General features: G+C 35.2%; 1 protein-coding gene across 2 annotated transcripts in view; it reads left to right on the top strand.

Annotated features, from left to right (window-relative positions):
• Window positions 1-4,744: 4,744 nt before the first annotated feature.
• USP33 (ubiquitin specific peptidase 33) overlaps window positions 4,745-21,931 on the top strand; it is a 31,095-nt gene continuing 13,908 nt past the window's right edge. Inside the window, exons 1-11 of one of the 2 annotated variants that reach the window (XM_010006585.1) lie at window positions 4,745-4,843; window positions 5,815-5,868; window positions 7,441-7,503; window positions 9,730-9,882; window positions 12,123-12,222; window positions 14,346-14,415; window positions 15,694-15,807; window positions 17,114-17,192; window positions 18,728-19,145; window positions 19,550-19,690; window positions 21,521-21,633. In XM_010006585.1, coding sequence (XP_010004887.1) covers window positions 4,763-4,843; window positions 5,815-5,868; window positions 7,441-7,503; window positions 9,730-9,882; window positions 12,123-12,222; window positions 14,346-14,415; window positions 15,694-15,807; window positions 17,114-17,192; window positions 18,728-19,145; window positions 19,550-19,690; window positions 21,521-21,633 — 1,386 coding nt within the window. In that variant the 5' untranslated portion in view covers window positions 4,745-4,762. The remainder of the gene's footprint in view (window positions 4,844-5,814; window positions 5,869-7,440; window positions 7,504-9,729; window positions 9,883-12,122; window positions 12,223-14,345; window positions 14,416-15,693; window positions 15,808-17,113; window positions 17,193-18,727; window positions 19,146-19,549; window positions 19,691-21,520; window positions 21,634-21,931) is intronic. The other variant, XM_010006586.1, reaches the window with a different exon arrangement.

The raw sequence follows: 21,931 nt of genomic DNA, 5'->3' as shown, positions 1-21,931 counted from the left end.
TGGCGGCTCCTCGGTGCGGCATCCAGCCCTGGCAGCAGCAGGTCACCTGCGGATCGCCCCGTTCGTTCCCTGCGGTATCTGCGCGCTTAGATCCCCGTGTGTGGGTGATGAAATGGGCTGGAAAAGAAGTTGGGTGTAGCAGCCGCTAGTGGAAAGTCCCTCTGGGCTTCGTCCGTGCGCAGGCAAAGCCCGAGTTAGGAAAATCCTCTTAGAAACATAAAGGTCAACTAATGAGTTTCACAGTTAGGATTTGAAGTGATGGGAGAAAGAAATTAATGGACAGTCTATATAGCTTAGAAGGCAACAAAATCAGGCTAGCACTGTAAGAAGGTGTACCCTCAACTCAAGTGGTTTGCTTGTTTGTTTTTAAATGCCCTTTTTCTTTGGAAACAACACTTCATGACAGAAAAATAATCTAAAGATAGTGAAATTAAAACTTGTGTCTTGCTTGTTTGGATAGTTCTTGGTGCCTGAAAAGAAGGACCAGGTATTTTTCATCAGCTTACTGAGTATGCTTTTATTTACTAGGAAAATACTAAGTTTTATTCTAAATACATAAAGCAAGCTTTCTGTGAGAGTTAGTGTTGGTGTTGTAACTTTCTTCCTAAGGTAACAGAATATTCATGTTTAGAGTTGATTGATTTAAAAAGGTAGAAATAGGGAGGAATGGGGGATAAGAGTTAAAACCACTTACTGATTAACAGAATGCAAAGGAACTTAGTGTGCAAGTAATTCTTGAGCCAGGAAGGCTATTCTCGACTTTAGTAGCAATATTATTAATGTATATTATTATCCTGGGGTAAATTCTGTAAAAATCAATAGATAATCCAGTCAAGTTTTGAAAAGCAACATATTTCTTTAGGGAGCTGATATAAAAATATACATCTTTAAAATCTGAATTTGTGTGTCTAAGGCTGTCGATTCAACAGGCATCTGTAGTTTGGAGTAAATTCTGGTGGGTTTTTTCAAAAGTGTGAGTAATGTCTATATGGCAAGTAATTACTGAACTTCCAGATCTCCTTAGTGTTCTAAGTAATTAGATGTTCAGTTACAAAATTGCATCCCCATGTCACTCTTATTTTGTTGCCATAAAATGAAAATAAATGTAGAATGCAGTTGTTAGGGTGCATCACTAGTAACGGTACGAGTAAGAAACCTGAACTGAGAGCTTACTGGTTTGATATGCTGTTATTTGAGCTGTACAGCCAAATAATAAAAGCCTGTAATGAAGATACAGTTACTGCTTCAGGTAATTACTATCTTCAGAATAATCCTTTTACTCTTAAAATCATCTATCTACATTCCCTAACTGAACTTTAAAAAAGATTTTTATAAATTGTCTCCATATTTAGGGACATCAATGGAATAAAGTTACATATTTGCTTATTTTGATATTTGTTGAAGTGTTAGCTACTATAGTCAGTCAGATTAAAACATTAGCTTTGATTCAATTTTATTTGAGAGAGAATTTAAAATGTTATGTTTCTTTAGGAAATATTAGGCTCCTTGCATGAGCCTAAGTTAATTTTCAAGATCAGTTGAATTCTCTTAGAATTTGATGGAATTTTTTGTGTTTGTGATGGTTCTTCTGGACTGAAAAAAACCTTTAGATGGAAACAAGGGAGAGTCTGCAAATTTCTCCCTAATATGGCGAGCATTTGATGAGAATGAATGTTACATGAATGTGGTCATGTACAGTCGTTCTGTCCCGACTCAAACCAGGACAAACAATTAGTGCAAAAACTTGAGTTCTATTCTCAGTTATATTTTCCTTCATTTTTAACCTCCTAGTGAAACAAAGATGTTTCTTGTATCCCACATATGTAAGTCTTTGGTTTTCAGTTTGTGATTTTTCTAAGGTTCCTGTAAGACCAGAGAATATTTCTGAAGTGTCCATGAAAGGTGACAGAAATAGTCTTATTACTCTTGACATGTGATTGCTGTCTAAGGATTCCTGTCTCAGTAACATTTTCTTAGAATCCTGCATCCTGAGGAAGGCTGAAATTACTGATACTGTAGATCCTTTACAGAGTATTTCTCTGTCTTTCTAATATATAAACTTTCAATTTAGGAAGCCTCAGAGCTGGAAAGGAAGAAATTACTTTGGATGGGATAATTTCCATGCAGACACTTGTGAAAAAGCAGAAGTGATAAGATACAACAGTAGAGGAAGATAAGCAATCTTTTCAGATAGAATAGGAAGTGGTGAAATGGAGGAAGGGCAGTCAGTGAGGGAGAGGCTTCTCTGGGCTTTCTAGGACTTGGAGTGATGAAGAATGAGTCGTGGTTTTGAAATTAACTTTATAGTTTCAGACTTTAACGGAAAACTTTATAAAATGTGTTACTGAAGCTTGGTGTATTAGGCTACCAAGGTTATGGCAGTACAGTGAGTTTCCACAGTTGCTACAGGATGGAAGGAAGTGTGCAAGAATTTTGTTAACAAGGGATGCTCTCCATATGGAGAGGGAAAAGGACCACATCCATAGGGACAGGAGTTTAAACGTGTTTTGGTCTTTCTGATCATTATTATTATGAGGCACAGACTGCACCAAGAAACAGAACCTAGTGTGAAAAGAATTCCTGGTTTGGGGTTTGTTCAGGACTGCAGGTTTGCATTTGTGATGTTCCAGATGTGAAAAGTAGCTATTACATACAAATCTGGTACTCTGAGGTGAAGTATCCATTCATTGCTTTGTATTGCTTGGAATAAAGCATTCAGAAAGCTTCTGACTTAAAAAAAAAATAAGCAAATCCATTACTAATCCATTATACCAGTTTCTCGAAAGCATTTGTGTTAAATCAGCATTAATTCACACAATTTTTTTAGGTTATCAGGGCTTTATTTGAAACTCATCCATTTTTTAGGCTTTAACAGACCTTGCAGAATGTACAAGATTAAGCATACATTAATGTTTCCACTTTTATTCTGAAAAGGAACTTTACAGTACAAATCAGAATTGCTAATATGAATGAAGGTGGGGAGGTTTGGCCTGAAAATAATTTTTGTGTCTTTCAGTAATACTGCACATAGGTTACAAATAAACACTGAACTGAGGAAATAATTCTCCAGCTGTAGCTTATATTTGAGAGTCATGCTTTTTAAATGTCATACTTTTGGTCCAGGAAGAGAATTTAGACCTCATCTTTAAAAAAAAAATATCCAAATTACTAATTTACTATAGTGTGTTCTATTACGTGAAATTAATTCTTAAATATTTGGTTGAACAGCTGTTAACATGACATTTGAAAAGACTGAAAGATAAACACATACTTGAGTATAGGTATGCATGTTATGTAACAAATATATTGTGTAATATTGATATGTAAATGTTTATAAATAAACATGTAACTATATATATGCAGGTATATACATGCATGCTTATGATTGTGTAAAGTATTACATATTTATAAAATATATAATAGTTTTATAGGGATGTTTATAGGAATATTTTAGAATATTTATACATATATGCATAAAAAGCTGCTTTGATAATCAAAGGGAACTGAAATGCCTCTTGATTCAAAGGAATCTTATCATAAGGCAGTGGAAGTAAAGACCAAGTCAAAGATAACAAACTGAAAGTTTACTTGGAAGTGCGTCTGTGATGCTGACCTGGCAAGGTTTGTTTTCCCCCGTGGTGTCAAAGCTCTGCATTAGTCAATAGTCACAGGAGCGGTTGGTCATATAGCAGAAGAAACTGAGCTAAAGCTGCCAAAGCAAGCAGGCAAAGTGGAAAGAGATCTTGATAACAGAGCTAAAGGCTGCAAACAGATCAAAGAGTGTGCATCACTGAATTAGGTTGGAAGTTAAGTTGCCAGTCTTGATAAAGAAATGCTAAATTGGACAGGTTTGACAAAGAAAGTTTCAGATTTCTTGGGCTTTGGAGAAATTAAGACATCAATAGTAGTTGTTTAAGTTACAAAAGTGGAACAAATTTCTTGAATGTTTCTTAACTGCATGAGTCACTTGGAGTGTTTATATAAAAATAACATTACTGAGTTAATTTTAAAATTTTCCTTCTGTACAACATCATAGCTTTCTGTGCAAACATCAAAATAATAATTACAAAGTTAGTATATTTAGCATTCTTTATTTCTGATAAGCTGCTGTGTCTGCATCAGAGACCTTGGATGGGCAGAGAGAACTCAAGCAAGAGAAGAGCTCACTGAGCGTTCTGTACTACATGTGAGTTAGAAGCTTCAGTTTGCTTTTGACACATGATATGCCTGAATCTGAAATGTATCTTTGTAAATAAGTAAAACCTAGATACAGTTTCCTCCCTTGGCAAGCAAGTCTTGTGCTCCTACATTTTGGCCTTCACAGCTTCAGCACACTTCAGCAGTGTTGTGTAAGATCACTTTCCAGAATATCGAGTCAAAGCCACCATCAGTTCTGGGCAGGCTTGAAAACTGAAATTTTTATGTTGTTGGGGTGCCATGGTAGAGGCCAAGAAGTTCAATAATTAATCCAAATGAGTTCTGCTCAGTTCAGGATTCTCTTAGTTTATGGTCTAAAAGTCAGATGATTTTGTTTTCGAAGGAGCTGTGTTTAATTTGGACTACAAGATTATCTTACTGTAAATAAAGTTATTTATACTAACTTTAAAAAGGGAGCATTCTTTTAAAAGGTATTATATATCTATTGCATAATAGATACCTAATATTGTTGCCTACTGTAAGGAATTGGGTTTTACTCATTCTTTCTTCTGTTGGTAAGTGATTTCCTGGTCTTGAAAGGATCTCGGAAAATACAGCTTCTGAAATGTCGTCGCCCAGCAGCAATTGCCCGCACTTGGAATCAGTTGGTGAGATAACAAAAGAGGAACTGATACAGAAATCTCATGTGAGTTGTAGCAGCTTACTTTCTTCCTATCACAGTTAACTCTGGTCACTTTTTTTAGCTACGTATCTTGTCTTGTATTACTAGTTATCAGATGCATTTAAGTGTTAAGCATTAAAAAAAATCTTCTCTACTGGAAGAGCAAGGGTGAAACAAAGTACGGGGAGAATCTTTCCCAGCAGCGTTTTCCAAATCAATTGATATTTTACTGGAAATATTAATTAAAAGAATTAGCCTAACACCAAGATTAACTTTATTTTCAGACACTGCCATTGTAACACTTAGTTATTTGGGATGTAATGCAGTATCAATCACTTGATTTTGTGTAGAAGCTGTAACCAAGAAATTTGTGTTGAAGTTTTTCTTGGATAATAGTTCACTTTTTGACAGAGGGGCCACAGCTTGAGAAACTGCCCATACATGAACCCTTGGTTTCCAGCTAGTAGTGGTAAATACTCCAAAGAAAGATGTAATTGGTTTCAGTAGCTGGGAGGTGATGAAAAGCCAAACGTTTTTGGTTCATGGTGATACATTTCTTTCTCTGAGAGGTTTAACAGTTGATTTGCTACTGAGAGGTGCAGCAGTTCTCTACTGTTGTAAACCTTTGCAGGTAGTGTTGACTGGAATATGCAGTTATAACAAATTCTATCACTTTCATTTCTTTTTATGTTAAATTTATAGGAAAGACCAATTTTGAGGATTTTATAGTAATGTGATAAATGCTTTTGCTTTATATAGAACAATTGTTGTTTGAAGTTGAAAACTCAGAAGGGACCCAAGATTTTCCTAGAAAAGTATTGCAGTTCTTAAGATTGTGTGCAAAACAAAAGTTGTCAACATATCCTTTTTTTCTGTCAAAAAATTATTCCGCTGATACAGAGCTTTACAGTTGTTTTTTTCTCATTTTGTCTTAAAGTCCTGTTTTACTGGGGAAAGTAAATGAATAATATTTTGTGTGTGTGTGTGTTTGATAGGGCACTTGCCAGGACTGTAAAGTTGGAGGACCCAATCTTTGGGCGTGCTTAGAGGTAAGTTGTTATGGTGTTCTGAAACTTGTAGAAGCATGTATAAGCATTCCTCAAACTTTGCATGAATTTTGTGCAGTCTTTACCCTGTATTCAGTTCTTTCTTATATATTCTTTTGCGTTACTCTTCTTGCTGTCTACAAAAAACCATCATTTTTAGTGTATTTGAAACAAGAAGTTCTGAAAGCATTGCTTCTGATTGACCTATGATACCAAGAGGGAAATATGTAGCTAGTTTAGTTTTTTAAAATGTCCTGAGAGTTCTTCAGCCATACTGCTGTTTTCAGAGGCTGAAATTTTCCTCTTTGGGCTTGACTTCATTTCTTGGTGACATTTGTTTAAGTTCTCTTGGGAAGATATCTAGGCTGAGGTGCCAACTTTTAGGTGTTTGTAAGTGGGTTATGGTAACAGTTAAAACATGAGATTATTTTGCTTCTTCTAGCAATAAGATATAGAAACAAAAGGGGCAACAGTGTTTAACAGTTTGTTGATGGCTTGAGCTTTAATTATATACAAAAACTCTCTTGGGAGTAGGAGATGCATCAGCCTTGCAAGTGGGGAAATGCTGTGAAGCTTCAAACATATTTTACCTTTTTCATTTAGAGCTGTTAAACTGTTACTGAAAAACTTAATTTCATACCAACATTTCCATAGGAGGGTTTTCTAATTGCAGTAGGAGGCTTACTTACTGTCATGCTGTGATATATCTCCTCTTGGATGAATTGGCATCTTGCCTTCACCTTTTTCAGTAGAAAAATACAGTGACATCCCAGCATGTTAATTTTCTGTAGCTTAGCCAATATCTGTCATCCTTTAATGTGGAAAATTGATCATGTTCAGCTGCTGGTTCCTTGTATAAATTAGTGTGTTTAGGGAGTTACACAGATAACATGCTTTACCCTCATATGTGATTGGCTTGACTCATGCAAATGAGGAATTAATGAAAATTGCTTGAGGATTGGCAGCTGCAAGATTCCACACTCAAATCAGCCAAGTATGCTTTGCAATTAGCACAATTAAAATCAACAATTATTTTGCATGTTCTAACTAGAATGCAGTGAGTACTTAACCATATAGTGCTGACAACTGTTGCTTAAAGGTGACAGAACTAATTAACTGCGAAGTAATACTCTTATAAATAGGCACTGCCGATAGAGGCATGCAGGCATTTTTGTAGAAATGCATCATATATTGAGGCTTTTGCAATTCAGTATTTTAGACACTGGTCTAACTTCTTATTTTCTGTAACAATCTCTACCAAATGATGAATTGTAAAAATTGCATGTTGACCCTAATCTGAGTACATATACCAGAATGGCCAAAAAAGTATATTCCAAAACCGTTACGTGCTAACTCTGCCCTCCAGCTAGAGCAGTGGAGTTAAATCTTGCAGTACACTTTATTTGCTTTATGTGATATTTATTTTAATAGTTGTGCATATCTCTTGGCTTGTGTAGGACTGAAAGTTTGAAATTTTAGTTGAATCTGAAAGAGTTTGGCAGTATATTCCTATCCTGTAAATCAGTTTGACACCACTTTTTAATTCTGTTTAATTCTTCATATCTTGCTCAACAGAACAGATGCACATATGTTGGTTGTGGTGAATCCCACGTTGATCACAGTACCACCCATTCCCAGGTATGTGTATTTGCTAGTAATAGAGTTTTTTGAAGCAGCAAAGTAGAATTAGAGATGTTTTTTTACTCATTTTAGTGAAGTCAGTAACCTCTGTTAGCATAACTGTTTGGAAGTGTGATTAGCTGTGATTTCTTTTCATACATAGAAGCAGGTTTTAGTAATTTAGAAGGATGTGAGTTTACAGTCTTTGTGCAGCTGCACATACTTATTGATATAATTCTCAAGTTATTGTGCTCCTTAAAAGAACATGGTGAGAATTAAAAAAAGAGTAACAATTTCTGATGATTTTCAGGATGTGTGGACAAAAGAACTCTTGAGTATTTCAGCTTTTATGTAGCACCTCATTACTCCAGTCTAACTTTTTAGGATTATGCCTGCCTGATGGATAAGGGGATGGTAGCTGGATTGGTGAAGATAATAGCTGAACAGGTGTGAGATAGGAAGTATAAATTACCAGAAACAGGTGCTTTGTTTCTGCATTATGCTCCCTGTTCCAGTGGCTACAGATGAAGAACCTGTAGACTGAGCTGAGCATATCCTTTCCTGCTATGTCCTGATTTTGGATCAAGCTTGGTAGGAGCAGTAGAGTGTGTGCACTGTGTTTCCCAGCATGCCAAATTCTGGCAAGGTTGGACAGCTTGAGTGCATCTGTTTTGAGTCCTAAACTCATTGTCTGTTCTGCACACACTTGCCAAAATGTAGCAAATGAGATATCTCCTTTTCCCTTAACAAATTACAGGGGACAGAGGGATGGCAGTTTTATTAACATGTCATTTCAGAATTGCTGACTTGAAGATTAAATAAACTTCTTGCCTCCAATTTACAGTTTATCTGTCAAATAATTCATCTAGGGTTCCACACTGAGCAATTTTTGTTCTTTAAAAATACTAGAAAAACCCCAATCCTGGTGAATGTTTAAATGAACAAGGTTTTACAAAAAATGTGCTTAGTGAATGCATTTTATGACTACTGATTTTTCTTGAAGCAAGGTCTAAAGAGGAGTACGAATTTGTACAAATCACTAGAGCGTTAATATAAATCTTTCATGTAGTAGTAGGCCCTCTTCTGGATTTTCCTTTTTTGGTAAAAATCTCAATCAACTCAATAAAATGAGAGAAACAAGGTTTTGTCAGTTTATTTCTGCTTACTGCAGTTTCTACCAGCAAGGTTCCCAGTTCTGTGAATAATCATGATCATTGTGTCCACTTCAAAAAATGTAATAAAATGTTGCTGTGAAGATTTGTAATTATTTATGCAGCTGAAGCTGCGGAATCAAGCATTCTCCTGATTAAAATTAAAATATATTTAGGTATTAAAATTAATATATTAATGTGTTCTGCTGTTTCTGATTTATATTTTTTTTAGTAGGGGGAGGGCTGCTTAATGAAATTTTGGCCTGCGTTTTACATTAAAAACATTATTCTTGTACAAGTCCTTATTAAATGAGGTCAGGAGGAACTTGGACATCCTGCAGCAGTTGTAGCATTTTCCTAATATCTAGCAAATCCCTCATTGTCTATAAACCTGGCTGGTGCTGACATATAAGGAAGAAATTCAGGAAGGGCTGGTGGAAATACTGGAGGATGATACCAACTGTGTACACCATCTTACAGTAAGCAAAGAGGTTAAAAAAAGAGAGGTGAAAACTGGAACAGTAATCATATTCTTCATCTGTCAAATTCTTATATTGCTTCACAGTATGAAACTGTCAACAAAATAACTGAGTCTGAAATGTCTGGTTTGATACGAGCACCTCTTACTTTTAACTGAACTGAGAATCTTACCTTATTCTTCTGATTCATTGTTAAATAGCTTGAATTTCTTACAGCAAACCAGTAGGAATAAACACTGCCCTTAATTTAGAGGAGGCAGCTGCCATTATGACCAATAGCAGCCATTCCTGGAAAATTTGTTTATTGTGAATTTTAACACTTCTGACAACAGGCTTTCTTCTTATTTCTTAATTACACAGAGGCATGTCAGATACGACAGCGGCTTTGCATCTGATTGTGCCTTGTTGCTAATTTGAGTGATCTGTACTAAAAATGAGTGTTGTATCATTTGTGCTAAAATTTCAGTAGTGGAATTGCTATTTTTTGGTATTCTAACCTTCGCATTTATGTGGTTGTTGAAAGATTTAGAATTTTAATACTTCTAGCTTGCATGCAGCAGTATTTAATTATTCCAAATTTCTGAATCAAATTTTTGTTTTTTGTTCTGTTTTAGGAAACAAAACACTGTCTAACTGTGAACCTTACTACACTCCGTGTTTGGTGTTATGCCTGTAGTAAGGAAGTGTTCCTGGACAGAAAATTAGGATCTCATTCTCCACTACCTAATGGAAGACTGTCTCAACAAGTGCAAGAAAATAGTGTGCAGGTATTAGCTGGCATAAAGCTATAGCTTTGAAGTAAACATTGCACTGCTCTCAAGTGAGAGACTGACTTTTCCTCCTTTCTTGTGGCTCAACTTCCTATTAATTTATCTGGTTTTATAACATTTCTTTTAAAAGATACTGGCTAGCTTCTGGGTTCTGTCTCTGTACTACATGTTTCCTAAGGATGCTTTTTTCATCATCTTGTCTAATTGTTTATAGTCCACAGTAAACTGTAAGGTACAGAAAAAACACAGGATTAAGTTTAAGGTTACAAGATTTGAATAGTTCACCTGTGCCTTCCCCCATTTTGTGAGCCTTTGAAAATGATGTATACAAAACTTATTACAGTGATTGTTGGCTAACTTAAAGGGAGTGGCAGAATGCCTTAGTATGGGTTTATGGATGCTTGCCTGAGATACTAATTCATTCATACAAGCACAGTACTTTTAGAGAAATATGTGCAAATTGTTAACCTCATTCAGTTAGTAATATAATACCCTTACAGGGATTTCTGTAACTTAGTTTCTGAGGTGTAAACTTGTTTATAGTTTTCAGTTCAGATTTTTGTGCTTGTGTGTGGGAGAATTTTTCCAGTGGAGTGGTATACACATCTGAATAGTTAAAAATATAACTACTATGCAGGAATTCACCAATAAGGCAGTAGTAACCTTTGTGTAATATATATATATATATACACACACGTATGTAATTTTGGTGTAGAGTGACAAATACTTTGTGTTAGATTCGTGGGGGAAAAAAATATCAAACTAGAAATCAAGAGAATGCTAGTAATATTCCATGACAGGTAAGATTGCCAAGGAGCATAAATATGCCAAGGAGAAAAATATGGCCAGTATCTGGGAAGTTGATGTTAGTTGAGTGAAACACAGACGTAATATTGTACTGTTTTATATGATTATGGCATCAAAGACTTTTTATATAAACGCTTAGCTGTTAGCATTAATTTATTAACAATTAATGTAGTAGCTGAAGAGTAAGATAATGAATAAAGCAGTAGCTGGTATTGGAGGCAAGTTAGAGGAGAGAAAAGGCATTATACAGAGAATTTTGAAATATGCTGTTTGCTTATTTTGTTCTTCTGCAATTTCAACAAGATTTGTTTAGGTTTAGTTTGTTGGTTTTGTTGTCTGGTCCTGGTTACCTGAGTCTTCACTGGCATCAGTACTGTTCACTCTGATAATATCTTTTCTAAGTGTTGTATCAAAGAGATATGCTGCAATTTCTTAAGTAGAATTGGCATACTGTATGTGTTTGAAAAAAGGTGCTATTTCTCGATTGCATATTTAATGCAATTATCTAAAGATGACAGGTATCTCAGTTAAAACAGACACAAGTACAGGTATAGTTATTTATAAAAATGTTTTGCTTAAGGCATAGAGCTATGAAAGAGGAACCATGATGCACAAGTTGGACAGAAAGATGGGCAGTTTTTCAATATATGTAGAAAGGAAATGCCCTTTAATATTTTTGTTTCAAAATGTAGTATTTCATATGAACGTGATCTGTTAATTTTCTCATAAAACGCCAACAGCTCAATTGGAATAGTACCATTGAATTTTTATTTTTTAATTCTGTTGTCCAGAAATTCTGGTGACTTGATATAAAGCTGGGTTCAGACTTCTGAACTTATGTTCTACTATAGTTAACTTGTTTTAATCTTCCAAGGTAGTGTGTGTAATTTATGGAAAAATCAACAGAAATTGCAAAGTCTGTCAAACATTCTGTTTAGAACTTATATTTATATTATTACTAGAAGAGTTTCTCATTCAATAAATGTCTGCCTGCCTAATACTTCTTTTCTCTATTTGTACATTTTGCTTCCAACAGGTTGTCTTCCTTAAACGTAGAGCCATCTGGTGGCATATCAAAAACATACACACTTCTATGTGATGACTGCTGTGTTAGCTTTTCAGTGCTGGCTTACTGTTTGTTATCCAAGGGAAAGAAATACTATAGCTTGCTTTGTTTTGATTCTTGGAACTGTTGTCATAAAATCATGTTGTCACTGCTAATCTGAAAACAAAACTGTGGGGGTTTTCATAGTAAGCTTCATTAGGATAGCTGTGGAATCCTGATATTCTCACTTTATGTGCAGTGAGATTTCAAAATGCATTTACATAATTTTCAGTTCCTAGATTTGCTGATGAAACTATATGTAAGCTAAATTCAGAATATAATTGATACATACAAGTAAATATTTTTTTCCTTTTCTCTTCATAAGGATTTTAAAATACCTAGTAATCCCACACTGAAGATCCCACTAGCAGCTGTCTTTGATGACTTAGATATAGAAGTGGAAGAAGATGAGTTAAAGACTAGAGGTAATAAAAGCCAAATCCCGCACCTTGTTGCCTTTTATCATGTGTATGTCTCCAAGTCTGTTCTCCAGCAATATACTAGTTTTCTTTTAAGTGGAACTGTTTCCTATTCTTCTCCAATGAAGATTTTTTATTTTTAGTTTCACCTTTATTGCAGCAATCTTTACTTGCCTTCAGAGCACAGGCTACAGCAGTAAATGTAGTGCACCTGTGCAAGTAGCAACTAGAATAAGCAAGCATGTTGGAGTAGTGTTAGTGTAGCTGGTGTTCTAGCTGCTCTGATAAGAGTAGCTTTTTATAAAACCTTTTCTAATGTTTCTCCTGTCCTAAAAGGTTCCTAATTTGAATGCTTTCCTGAATTTTAGGTCGCATCAGTGTTATTCTAATTTGCGGATCTCATTTTTCCTTTACTCAGCTACTACCAGCTTTCCCTCTCCTAAGTCTGCTGGCATTGGCCAAAAAACGCACTTTGCCCCTTCTGTTGTCTGGCACAGTCTTTCTGGATATGTCACCACCCCACTAGTTTGCCATCTGCCCTTAAATCATTAAACCACGTGTTTTATTTCCAGTTAGTTTCTCCTACTAGTGTGTGTGTGTATTTTTTAAGTCCTATTAATATTTTAGGAAATGTAACTTGTATAGAAGTAGTATACAAGTAGAATTGCATTGAAATTCCCAGTAATATTGATGTGACTGTGTTAATACATTTTTAAAATTAAAAGACAAAAAATTATTTAGCTCCATTGTAACATCATCCTTAACATGTCTTTTTGAAATGCATTTGGTGGAGCACACATCAGAATATATTTTTATTAAAAAAAAGTCTATTCAAATACTTTCATTGCTACAATACAAGGCTGGAAAACTGCAGTGAGATTAGTTTTCTGATATATTTCCTGTTGATAAAAAAATAAAATTCAAAAATATTTTAAAACCTTATGACTTTTCTCACCTTCCTATTTCAGTGAGAATGACTGTTCTTGGAATGCAGGTTCAGATGTGAGAAGGAGAACTATATTTCCATTCAGAGAGATGGAGAAACCTTTTACAATTTCATTTTGAAGTTTTGTGTATTAGAAAATCTAACTGAAGTAACCAAACTGTTTTTTTAGATGTAAAATCTATTTTTTAATAAGTTTCATTTTTCTGCCACAGATGAAAATGATCAGGGTACTTCCTGTACCATGAGAATTGCATAGAGCCAATGGTGTTGATTGCTGAATATTACAGGTTTTCGAGTCTTATTGAGTCTTTGCTTAGAAATGTTACTGTTTTCTTACACAAAAGCAATTGTATTTTGAAATAAATTGCTTGATTAATTTAACATTTTAGCATCTACGAATAGCAAGTGTTTCAGATTATTTTTTTAACTGAGATTATATGATTATGACTTGTTTAAATAGCCTCTCCTTAAATACTTAGTATTTTTCATTAGTCCGTAATCACTGAAAAAACATATGATTTATAACTTCTATATGTGTGGAAAAACTGTATATTAGGACAAAAGTAAATTATCTGGGCTTGAAAATAAATTATATAGGGAAACCTAAATTCAACAGCCTATGAATAAAAATAAGGGTATATAGTTGGCATAGAAGAAGAGTGATCACAGGTAATAATAATTCTGATTTTGGAGTAATCAGATGCTGAGTAGATTTTAAATGTTTAGCGTAATCTTTCTAGTAGCATGAATTTGAGGCAGAAGAATGAAATCTTCCTTGAGAAGCTTTTGATAATACAATTAATGGTTATGAACACAGCATAGCAACAATTTAACTGAACAGGGAAATAATTAGTTCAAGTAAAACTTAAATACTGAGAAACATATTTTAAATTACAATCTGCAGCTGTCATAAAACATCAGAAGTTAGTTACTGAGACTAAATACAGTCTACTTGTCTGAAGTGTTTTATTCAGCCCAAATCAAAACACTTCATTATTACTTCTAGTTAGATTAGTATTCCTTTAGGAGTTCTAGGTTTCTCTGAGTTACACCTCTGTATTATAATTGGCATCAGAAGTGTTAGACAAGTATTTTAATTAGTATATATTTTCTATGAAGTATTTTCCTTAATGTGCCCTGTATTGCATTAACAGATTCGCTGAATATTCATTCTGTTTTTCAGGTCTAACAGGATTAAAAAATATCGGAAACACTTGTTATATGAATGCAGCTTTACAAGCTCTTTCCAACTGGTAAGGAAAATAATTGTAAATGTAAATGTATGTTTGTTTATACATGCATTTTCTCAAGATGGACTTAGGCTTTTGAAGGGCTGCAGTACCATGGAAGATGATGTGTATTTGTTAAATCTAAGTCTTACATATTACTGACAATTGTGTCATTGATAGAAAGAAAGTTTCATGGTACTCATGGACTACTAACTTTTTTCCTCTTTCATTCAAATTCTTCCTTGTCCTAAGTAAAAATATATGCAATTCCGGAAATCAGAAGAAAAATTTGTGGGGTTTTTTCTGCTATAGAAGAAATCAAAGGAAATGGATAAACCCTAATTAAAAAGAGACATGCCAAGATCAAAAGGTCCACATTCAGTCCTTATAAGCAATGCATCTGGGACATTCTATGCTAAATCATTCTAGGAATGATTAGAATTCAAAATCTTCTCATCCCATGGGGCTACCAGGCAAGTTCACAAAGGAGAAGTTTACAAAATCTGAAGCGAGAAGAACACTATCCAACTCTGAAGTGTTTTACACGCAGGCAGGGACGGTACTTGAGCATATGTCATATATAATTGCTGTATGGATCTGCTTTTGGCTGCAATCTAAGTAGACCTCACTATGACCCCTTTGTTGAGGGAGAGGAGATCTGAGGTAAATCTCTCTAGAAGGTAAAGAAGTGGACAGGGCATCTAGTAATGAGGAAATTATTTCATTGAGAAATGCCAGATTTTGCAAGTATGCTGGAATATCTCCTTTTTTGATTAAAAATATGCCCAACCTGTGTAAGGGATTGTGCCATCAAATGGGGGCTTGAGGGGAGAGAAGAATATGTGAGTTGGCAACAGTGTGTGAAGGAAGCAGATAAATAATCAGATAAGGATAAATTATTTACCACAAACATGATGTGCCACTCCTGGATTCTGAAGAAAATATTTAAGATACTATTTATGGAGTAGGCTTATGGTAATTGTTGTTGTAGTGGTGCATGTGTATCTCTGTGATGGCTAGTAGGAATTGCCTAGAATTTTAATTCCATTAAACAATTCTGGGGATTTAACGAATGTCAGAATATGAGGAGCAGTGTTGCTGTACTCCTGAAGTTGTCCTACTAGGAAGTGTTTGTTTGCAGCATTTAATGATGTAGGAAATGAAATGTTCACTAGCATAATAGTATTACTCCGTTGTTTTTTTTTTTTTTTTTCTTCTTAGTTATCTTGTATGAAATGTGGATTTGCTCTTGTATTTTAACAAACTCAACCTGAAAAATAATACTCTTTTCTTTTTAATCAGCCCACCTTTGACCCACTTTTTTCTGGACTGTGGAGGCTTAGCCCGAACAGATAAGAAACCTGCAATTTGTAAAAGTTACCTCAAGCTGATGACTGAGCTGTGGCACAAAAGCAGGTAGTGCATCATTTTGGTGATCAAACGATTATCAATAAACTCCAGACATTCATCTGTCCTAGGTTTCTTATTTTCATCTTATGCATATCACATAATTACTCTTGTAAATAACAGAAGAGAATACTAGCTTACACTTCATATAATCTGTTCTTTTTCATGTCTCAGAAAGACAGGACAAATAATTGATGTTAATTGTAGTAAGGAAGATCTGACAAGAAATAGATGGTAACACTACACAAAGTAGCATTAAAGCTTATTTTTAAGTTTATATCTGCCAGAAGTACATCTAAAATGTTTAACTGCTTTATTCTATCTATGTCCTTCATTCTGTATCAGCGTTTTATCAATTTGTCTTATGTCCTTATATGGAATTTTTGTTATCTCTGTCTAAGATGGTACTTCAAAATATAAGTACAAAGGTAAAGAAACAGCAATTGACCATAGTGCCAATCACAGAATCACTTAGGTTGGAAAAGACCTTCAAGATCATTGAGTCCAACCATTAACCCTACTCTATCAAGTCCAGCACTGAGCCATATTCCCAAGTGTCACATCTCAACCACTTTTAAATACATCCAGGGATGGTGACTCAATTACCTCCCTGGGCAGCCTGTTCCAATGTCTGACAACCCTTTCAGTGAAAAAGTTCTTCCTAATGTCTTGTCTAAACCTGCCCTGACGCAGCTTGAGGCCTTTTCCTCTTGTTCTATCACCAGTTACTTGTGAGAAGACATCAGCGCCCACCACTTTACAATGTCCTTTCAGGTAGTCGTAGAGGGCGATGAGGTCTCCCCTCAACCTCCTTTTCTTCCAACTAAACAGCCCCTGTTCCCTCAGCTGCTCTTCATAAGACTTGTTCTCAAGGCCCTTCACCAGCTTCGTTGCCCTTCTTTGGACACGTTCCAGCAGCTCAATGTCTTTCTTGTGTTGAGTTGCCCAAAACTGGACACAGTATTTGAGGTGTGGCCTCACCAATGCTGAGTACAGAGGGACACCTCCCTTATCTTGCTTGCCACACTATTTCTAATACTGGCCATGGCATACAAGAGTATGTCTGATGTTACCTGATTTTCTGACAAGAAATGTGGCATGAAAGTTCTGATACAGACTATTTCTGTTGGATTACAAATGTAAATAAAAAGTAATTACTTAATATCAGTATTATATTTGGCTAAGATTAATATTATTGGTGTTAGATGTATCACAGTTCAGTTACAGGCAAAATTATGATCCCAGTAAAGACAGAAAATGCCACTTAGATGCTTACTTTTTGGTGTGTATTTATATATTTGGAACTTTTTTTTAGGCCTGGTTCTGTTGTTCCTACTGGTTTATTTCAAGGAATTAAAACTGTTAATCCAACGTTTCGAGGCTACTCTCAACAGGTAAAACTTTCTAATGTCTTTTAGATTTGCAGAAGTCGTAAAGTTACCTCTTATTTTTAAATCTAATAATTAAGATGCTTCCTATATTTTTAAAGCAAATGCAACACAAACTTTAGTTTACATGCTTAAAATGTAGCTCATCTGAAACCAACCCATCAACAGTTTAGTCAGATTTTGTTTGTTTATATAAAATTTTTGAAAGGCTTTCAACTTCGTAGAGTAACTACCCTTTTTTTCAGGAAAACTAAAATACATATCTGAAACTTCTCTTTTGTGTGAAATAATACTGCTGATATTTGAACAGTCCCCAAAAACATAACAAAGGTGTTCATAACCAGAAAAGAATATAAAAGATTTTTTTATGTTCATCTGCCAGTTATGTTTTATAAAAATTGGATACACAGTATCCAATTTTCAGTTACTGTCTTTGGACAAAAACCCTGCCACTGTGTGTTTCCTAAGTACTATTGTGGGAACTGAAAACCAGTAACTTGTTAAAGAGGTATGGGTTATTACATAGTCAAGTGTTCAAGTCATAGTTAATTGGTGTCTCAAGGTTTGAGTAGTCTTTTTTTTTTTAATAAAAGGTTTACCAGCAAATGGGCATATTAAATTTTTTCATTACCCAAACCCAAAGCTCAAATCTGATAGTTGTAGTTTTTAATAAAAAGAATGCTTTTGAGTCAGCAGTTGTGAGCTTAATTAGTAATTGGTATAAGAGATGAGAATGTTGAGCAGTAAAAATTCTTATTATGAACAACTAAATACAAAAAGATAAAATAGAAACAGTACCAGTTGCCAAGAAGAGGCTGTTGTTTTCTCCCATTCTAACTTTATCATATATTCTCTATTGCCAGGAACCAAGGTGCTGCATGGATTATTGACATTTGGTGGCTTTTAAGATATTTCCAAACATAGATTAGGCTTGTAGTAATACTTCACAGCTCTTTGTGGAAACACTGATAGTTAAGGAATCTTGTCTAGGCTTTAGATGCATTAAGATCTTGTTGGCAGTATGATGCAATTGGAAAGACATGCTAAATACATCATAATACTTTTTAATTAGGGTACTTCTCTGCTCAGTGGAAGCAAAACTGATTACTTTGCTGAAGATGCTGCATAAGATTTTTTAAAAACTGGCCCTAAAACATTGAGTTACCAGCAAAGCTGGAATCTGACCCCAGTTATCATTCTTGTAATCAATGAAAGTTATCATTGGTAGTTAGCATTCTTGTAATCAATGCAAAGATTTTTGTTCAAGTTCTTGAAATAAGCTTTTTGGAAATTGAAGTGTTCTGGAGGGAACTTGTATGATAAGATTACGTGTGACGTGCAAGAAATGGATGCAGGAAACAGGTATGTGATCTGGAAATGAAATTTCTTTTGAATGTTAGACCTGGGACAGAGAAATTTACTTTATTCTTCTTTAACAGCCAGCTGTAGGCTTCATTTTACTGCTCTGCCTTTCCCTTATATGACTTTAAGATCTTTCAAATTAAATGGAATAATATTGTAAAACTTTTTCTAAATCCTAGGATGCACAAGAGTTTTTGCGTTGTCTGATGGATTTGCTTCATGAAGAACTTAAAGAACCAGTTGTAGAACTGGAAGATGCCCAGCCTATGAGTGTTGAAGAGCATATGGAAGAAGACAAGAGCCAGTCAGATGTAGGCTTTCAGCCCTGTGAATCTTGTGGTACCTGTGATAAAACAGAAAATGACACGATTTTCAAACCTGTCTTAGAGGATCTGGCAGAGACAACCATGTTAATTCAGGATGATGATAACTCAATCACATCCAAAGACTGGCAGAAGGAAAAAATATCAAGCAATAAGCTTAAACGAGCAAATTCTATCGATGACTTGGAAAAAGAGACAAACACTGCTTCAGAGACCACTGAATTTTTAAATAATCAAGGAACTGTCAAAGTACAGATACACAGCAGATTCTCAGGTAATGCATGACTAATACGCAATTGAAATAGTAAAATTCTTAGAATATCTGTAAGTGGAAATGAGTTGTAGAATACAGTGGAGAAGTATAAGTCAAATAAGGAAGGTGGTTTTACTTGTAAACAATGCACCTGCTTATTTATTTTTTTTTAGTTGTGGTGTTCTGAATTCAGTTTAAATTCCCTTGAAAAGCTAAAAATTTATACTGGGTGAGGTTTCAGATAGCCCAGAAGAGTGGGGGTTTTTGGTTTCGTTCATAACTTAGGTATGCGAATTGAAATGTTGCTTCATTCCTAAATGTCCAGTGACTCGACAGTGTGGTTAAATAAACTACATGACTATGGTGCCTGTTATTCTGCAGTATATTTTTGGGCAAAATTTATGAAATGCAAATACTAATTGCAGAGTACATCAATGATGTGCACATGAATGATGCATCTGCAGCCCAAACCCCATCATCAAATGAAGAGATGAACACACGCTTATCAAACAGCCCTCCAAAATCCTTTTCATCATGCTCTTCACTCGCACCAGTCCACAAAAAAGGTATAGGCCCTTTATTTTCTCCCTTGTGGTACTGAATTGCTCTGTATTCATTTTTATTTTGTTGTTTCTTCTGCCTTGCATAGCAATGCAGTGTTGTTCTTAGGGATTTTTTTTTTAATTTATTCTCTGTCCCCAGTGAGGAGAGGGGGCCTTATATAAGCTGAACATAGGAGATGACTCCCTTTACTTCTGTAAAATTCTGATTAGTTTGAAGCATGAATAGTATTTGCCTCTCCTTTAAGAAGATAGAATAATATTTTTAGACAGCTTTCTCAACTGTACTGGTTTGAAGAGAGGGAAGTTATTACCCACAGAAAGATAATGCTTTTCAAAGAACATGCACATTGGTTCTTCAGAAGAAGTTCAGGAAGTCAGTATTTTAGTTAAAGTCTAAGGAGCCATGCATTACCTATACTGTAGATAGATTTCTAAATTCTGATTACTTTCTGATTGTTACTGTCTTTGAGGTGTAGGATATTTCTTTTGTCACTTCTCACAGTATAATGTCTTTATCAGCACCCAGAATGTTTAGAGTTTTTTATACAAGTTTTAGATACAAGACAATGCAGTTTTAGGGTACAAAGAACCTTTTTTTTTCCCCTTATTTATCTAAGAGTAGACTATTTTAACAAAAGTTCATATTTTGGAACGTTCTTAAGGGTAAAATAAAACCAAACCAATCAATTCCCAAAACTTTAATATTGTGATCCTCTTTCATTCATCAGGCTGTCCAGGATAAGTTCTGAAATGCTCATGTTAACCTTGTAATGCTTTAGCATTGATATTGAATGACAATATTTTAATGGACCTAAACCATTGACCTCTGGTTCATTTGTTAAGCAGTTTTGACACTGCATCTGAACTACTGTCGCCAGTTGTGGGTTCACAACTGTGGGATGTTTCAGACAAACTGAAGTGAGTCTATGAGAAGAGGTACTAGGTGGTTGGAGTCTGACATGTTTAAGGAGAGGTTGAGAGAGCTAGGCTTGTTGGCTGGAGCCTGGGGAAGGAAGGGCTAAAGGGAAATGTTGCTGTCATTAGTGTTATGCGTGGTTATAGAGAAGGCAGAGCCAGACTGTTCTTGAAGCCATGCAGCAAACAAATGGAAGCAAGTTGCAGAAAGGAAAATTCCTATTAGATGGAAGTAAAAAAATCTTTCCACTGAGTAGCTGAATACTGGACCAGAGGCAGGAGCCCAGAAGTATCCCAAGGTTCTTGGAGATGGATATTACAAAGTTCAACTGCTGCTTTGAGCAGAGATTGTACTATATGATAACCAAAGGTCTCTTCTAATCTAGACTACTCATTTTTGTCACTTCCTAGTAATTTAATTCTTGGTCATCTTCACTGAGTATTGAGGCAACAGGTATGTATGCAATAGAGGTGACTAGAGAACTAGTGTGGTAGCAGTCTGCAAGCTCAAAAGGTGTGTGGGCTTTTTAATTACCCATAATGGCAGGGGAATTCCCTTGTGTGCTAGGACTTGTCTGGGGGCTAATTACAACACACTTCTTCCCTTCTCTTTGGTTTTCCCCTTGCTGAAAACTTGTGTGTTGGGTGCCACAGTTCTAAGATGCTTCTGCTTCTCAGTGTCTTCACCTTCTTCCTGCTGTTTGTTAATGTAGATAAATGCAGCATATCCCCCACATCACTGATAAATAAAGACTTTAGAACCATCTTAAAGCAATTTAGTGGCAAAATAAGTGATTGAAAGGAACCTTAGAGAATTCTGGGAAAAAGGCTACATGAGGCAGTTTGCGTGCATGATAAAATATACCTTATGCATTGTGGAAAAGAGTTTTTCAGCATTTTATTTTTGTTATTTTATAGTTTCTACTGTTTCATCACCAAAAAGGAAGAAGCGCAAGAAGTACAGGAGTGTTATCTCTGATATCTTTGATGGGACTATAATAAGCTCAGTGCAGTGCTTGACTTGTGATCGGGTAAGTATGGAGAGGAATTCTAGCTTTTAATGTTGTGGGTTTTTTTCACCGATAATAATACTTAGTTTTACAAATACAGTTGTTTTCTAGTAATTTTATTATTTTGTGGCAGATTTCCTTAGAAGGTTAAGTTTTCATACTTTTTCAATCAGATAGTAATGACAGTTACTACTGGCAGTTTGTGTTCAGAGTAGCCTGCTTTCATTGAGCTGGATATTTACTCTCCTGAAAAATAACATTTTAAAAATGAGTTTAAAGCAAGGATGGAGAAAGAGGCTTGCTCTTGAACTGCATTTAG

The sequence above is a fragment of the Chaetura pelagica genome, unplaced genomic scaffold, assembly GCF_000747805.2.
Source record: "Chaetura pelagica isolate M959 unplaced genomic scaffold, ChaPel_1.0 scaffold69, whole genome shotgun sequence".
Taxonomy (NCBI): Eukaryota; Metazoa; Chordata; class Aves; order Apodiformes; family Apodidae; genus Chaetura; species Chaetura pelagica.
The sequence above is the reverse complement of the archived record's forward strand: the minus strand, read 5'-3'. Positions and strand labels throughout refer to the sequence as shown.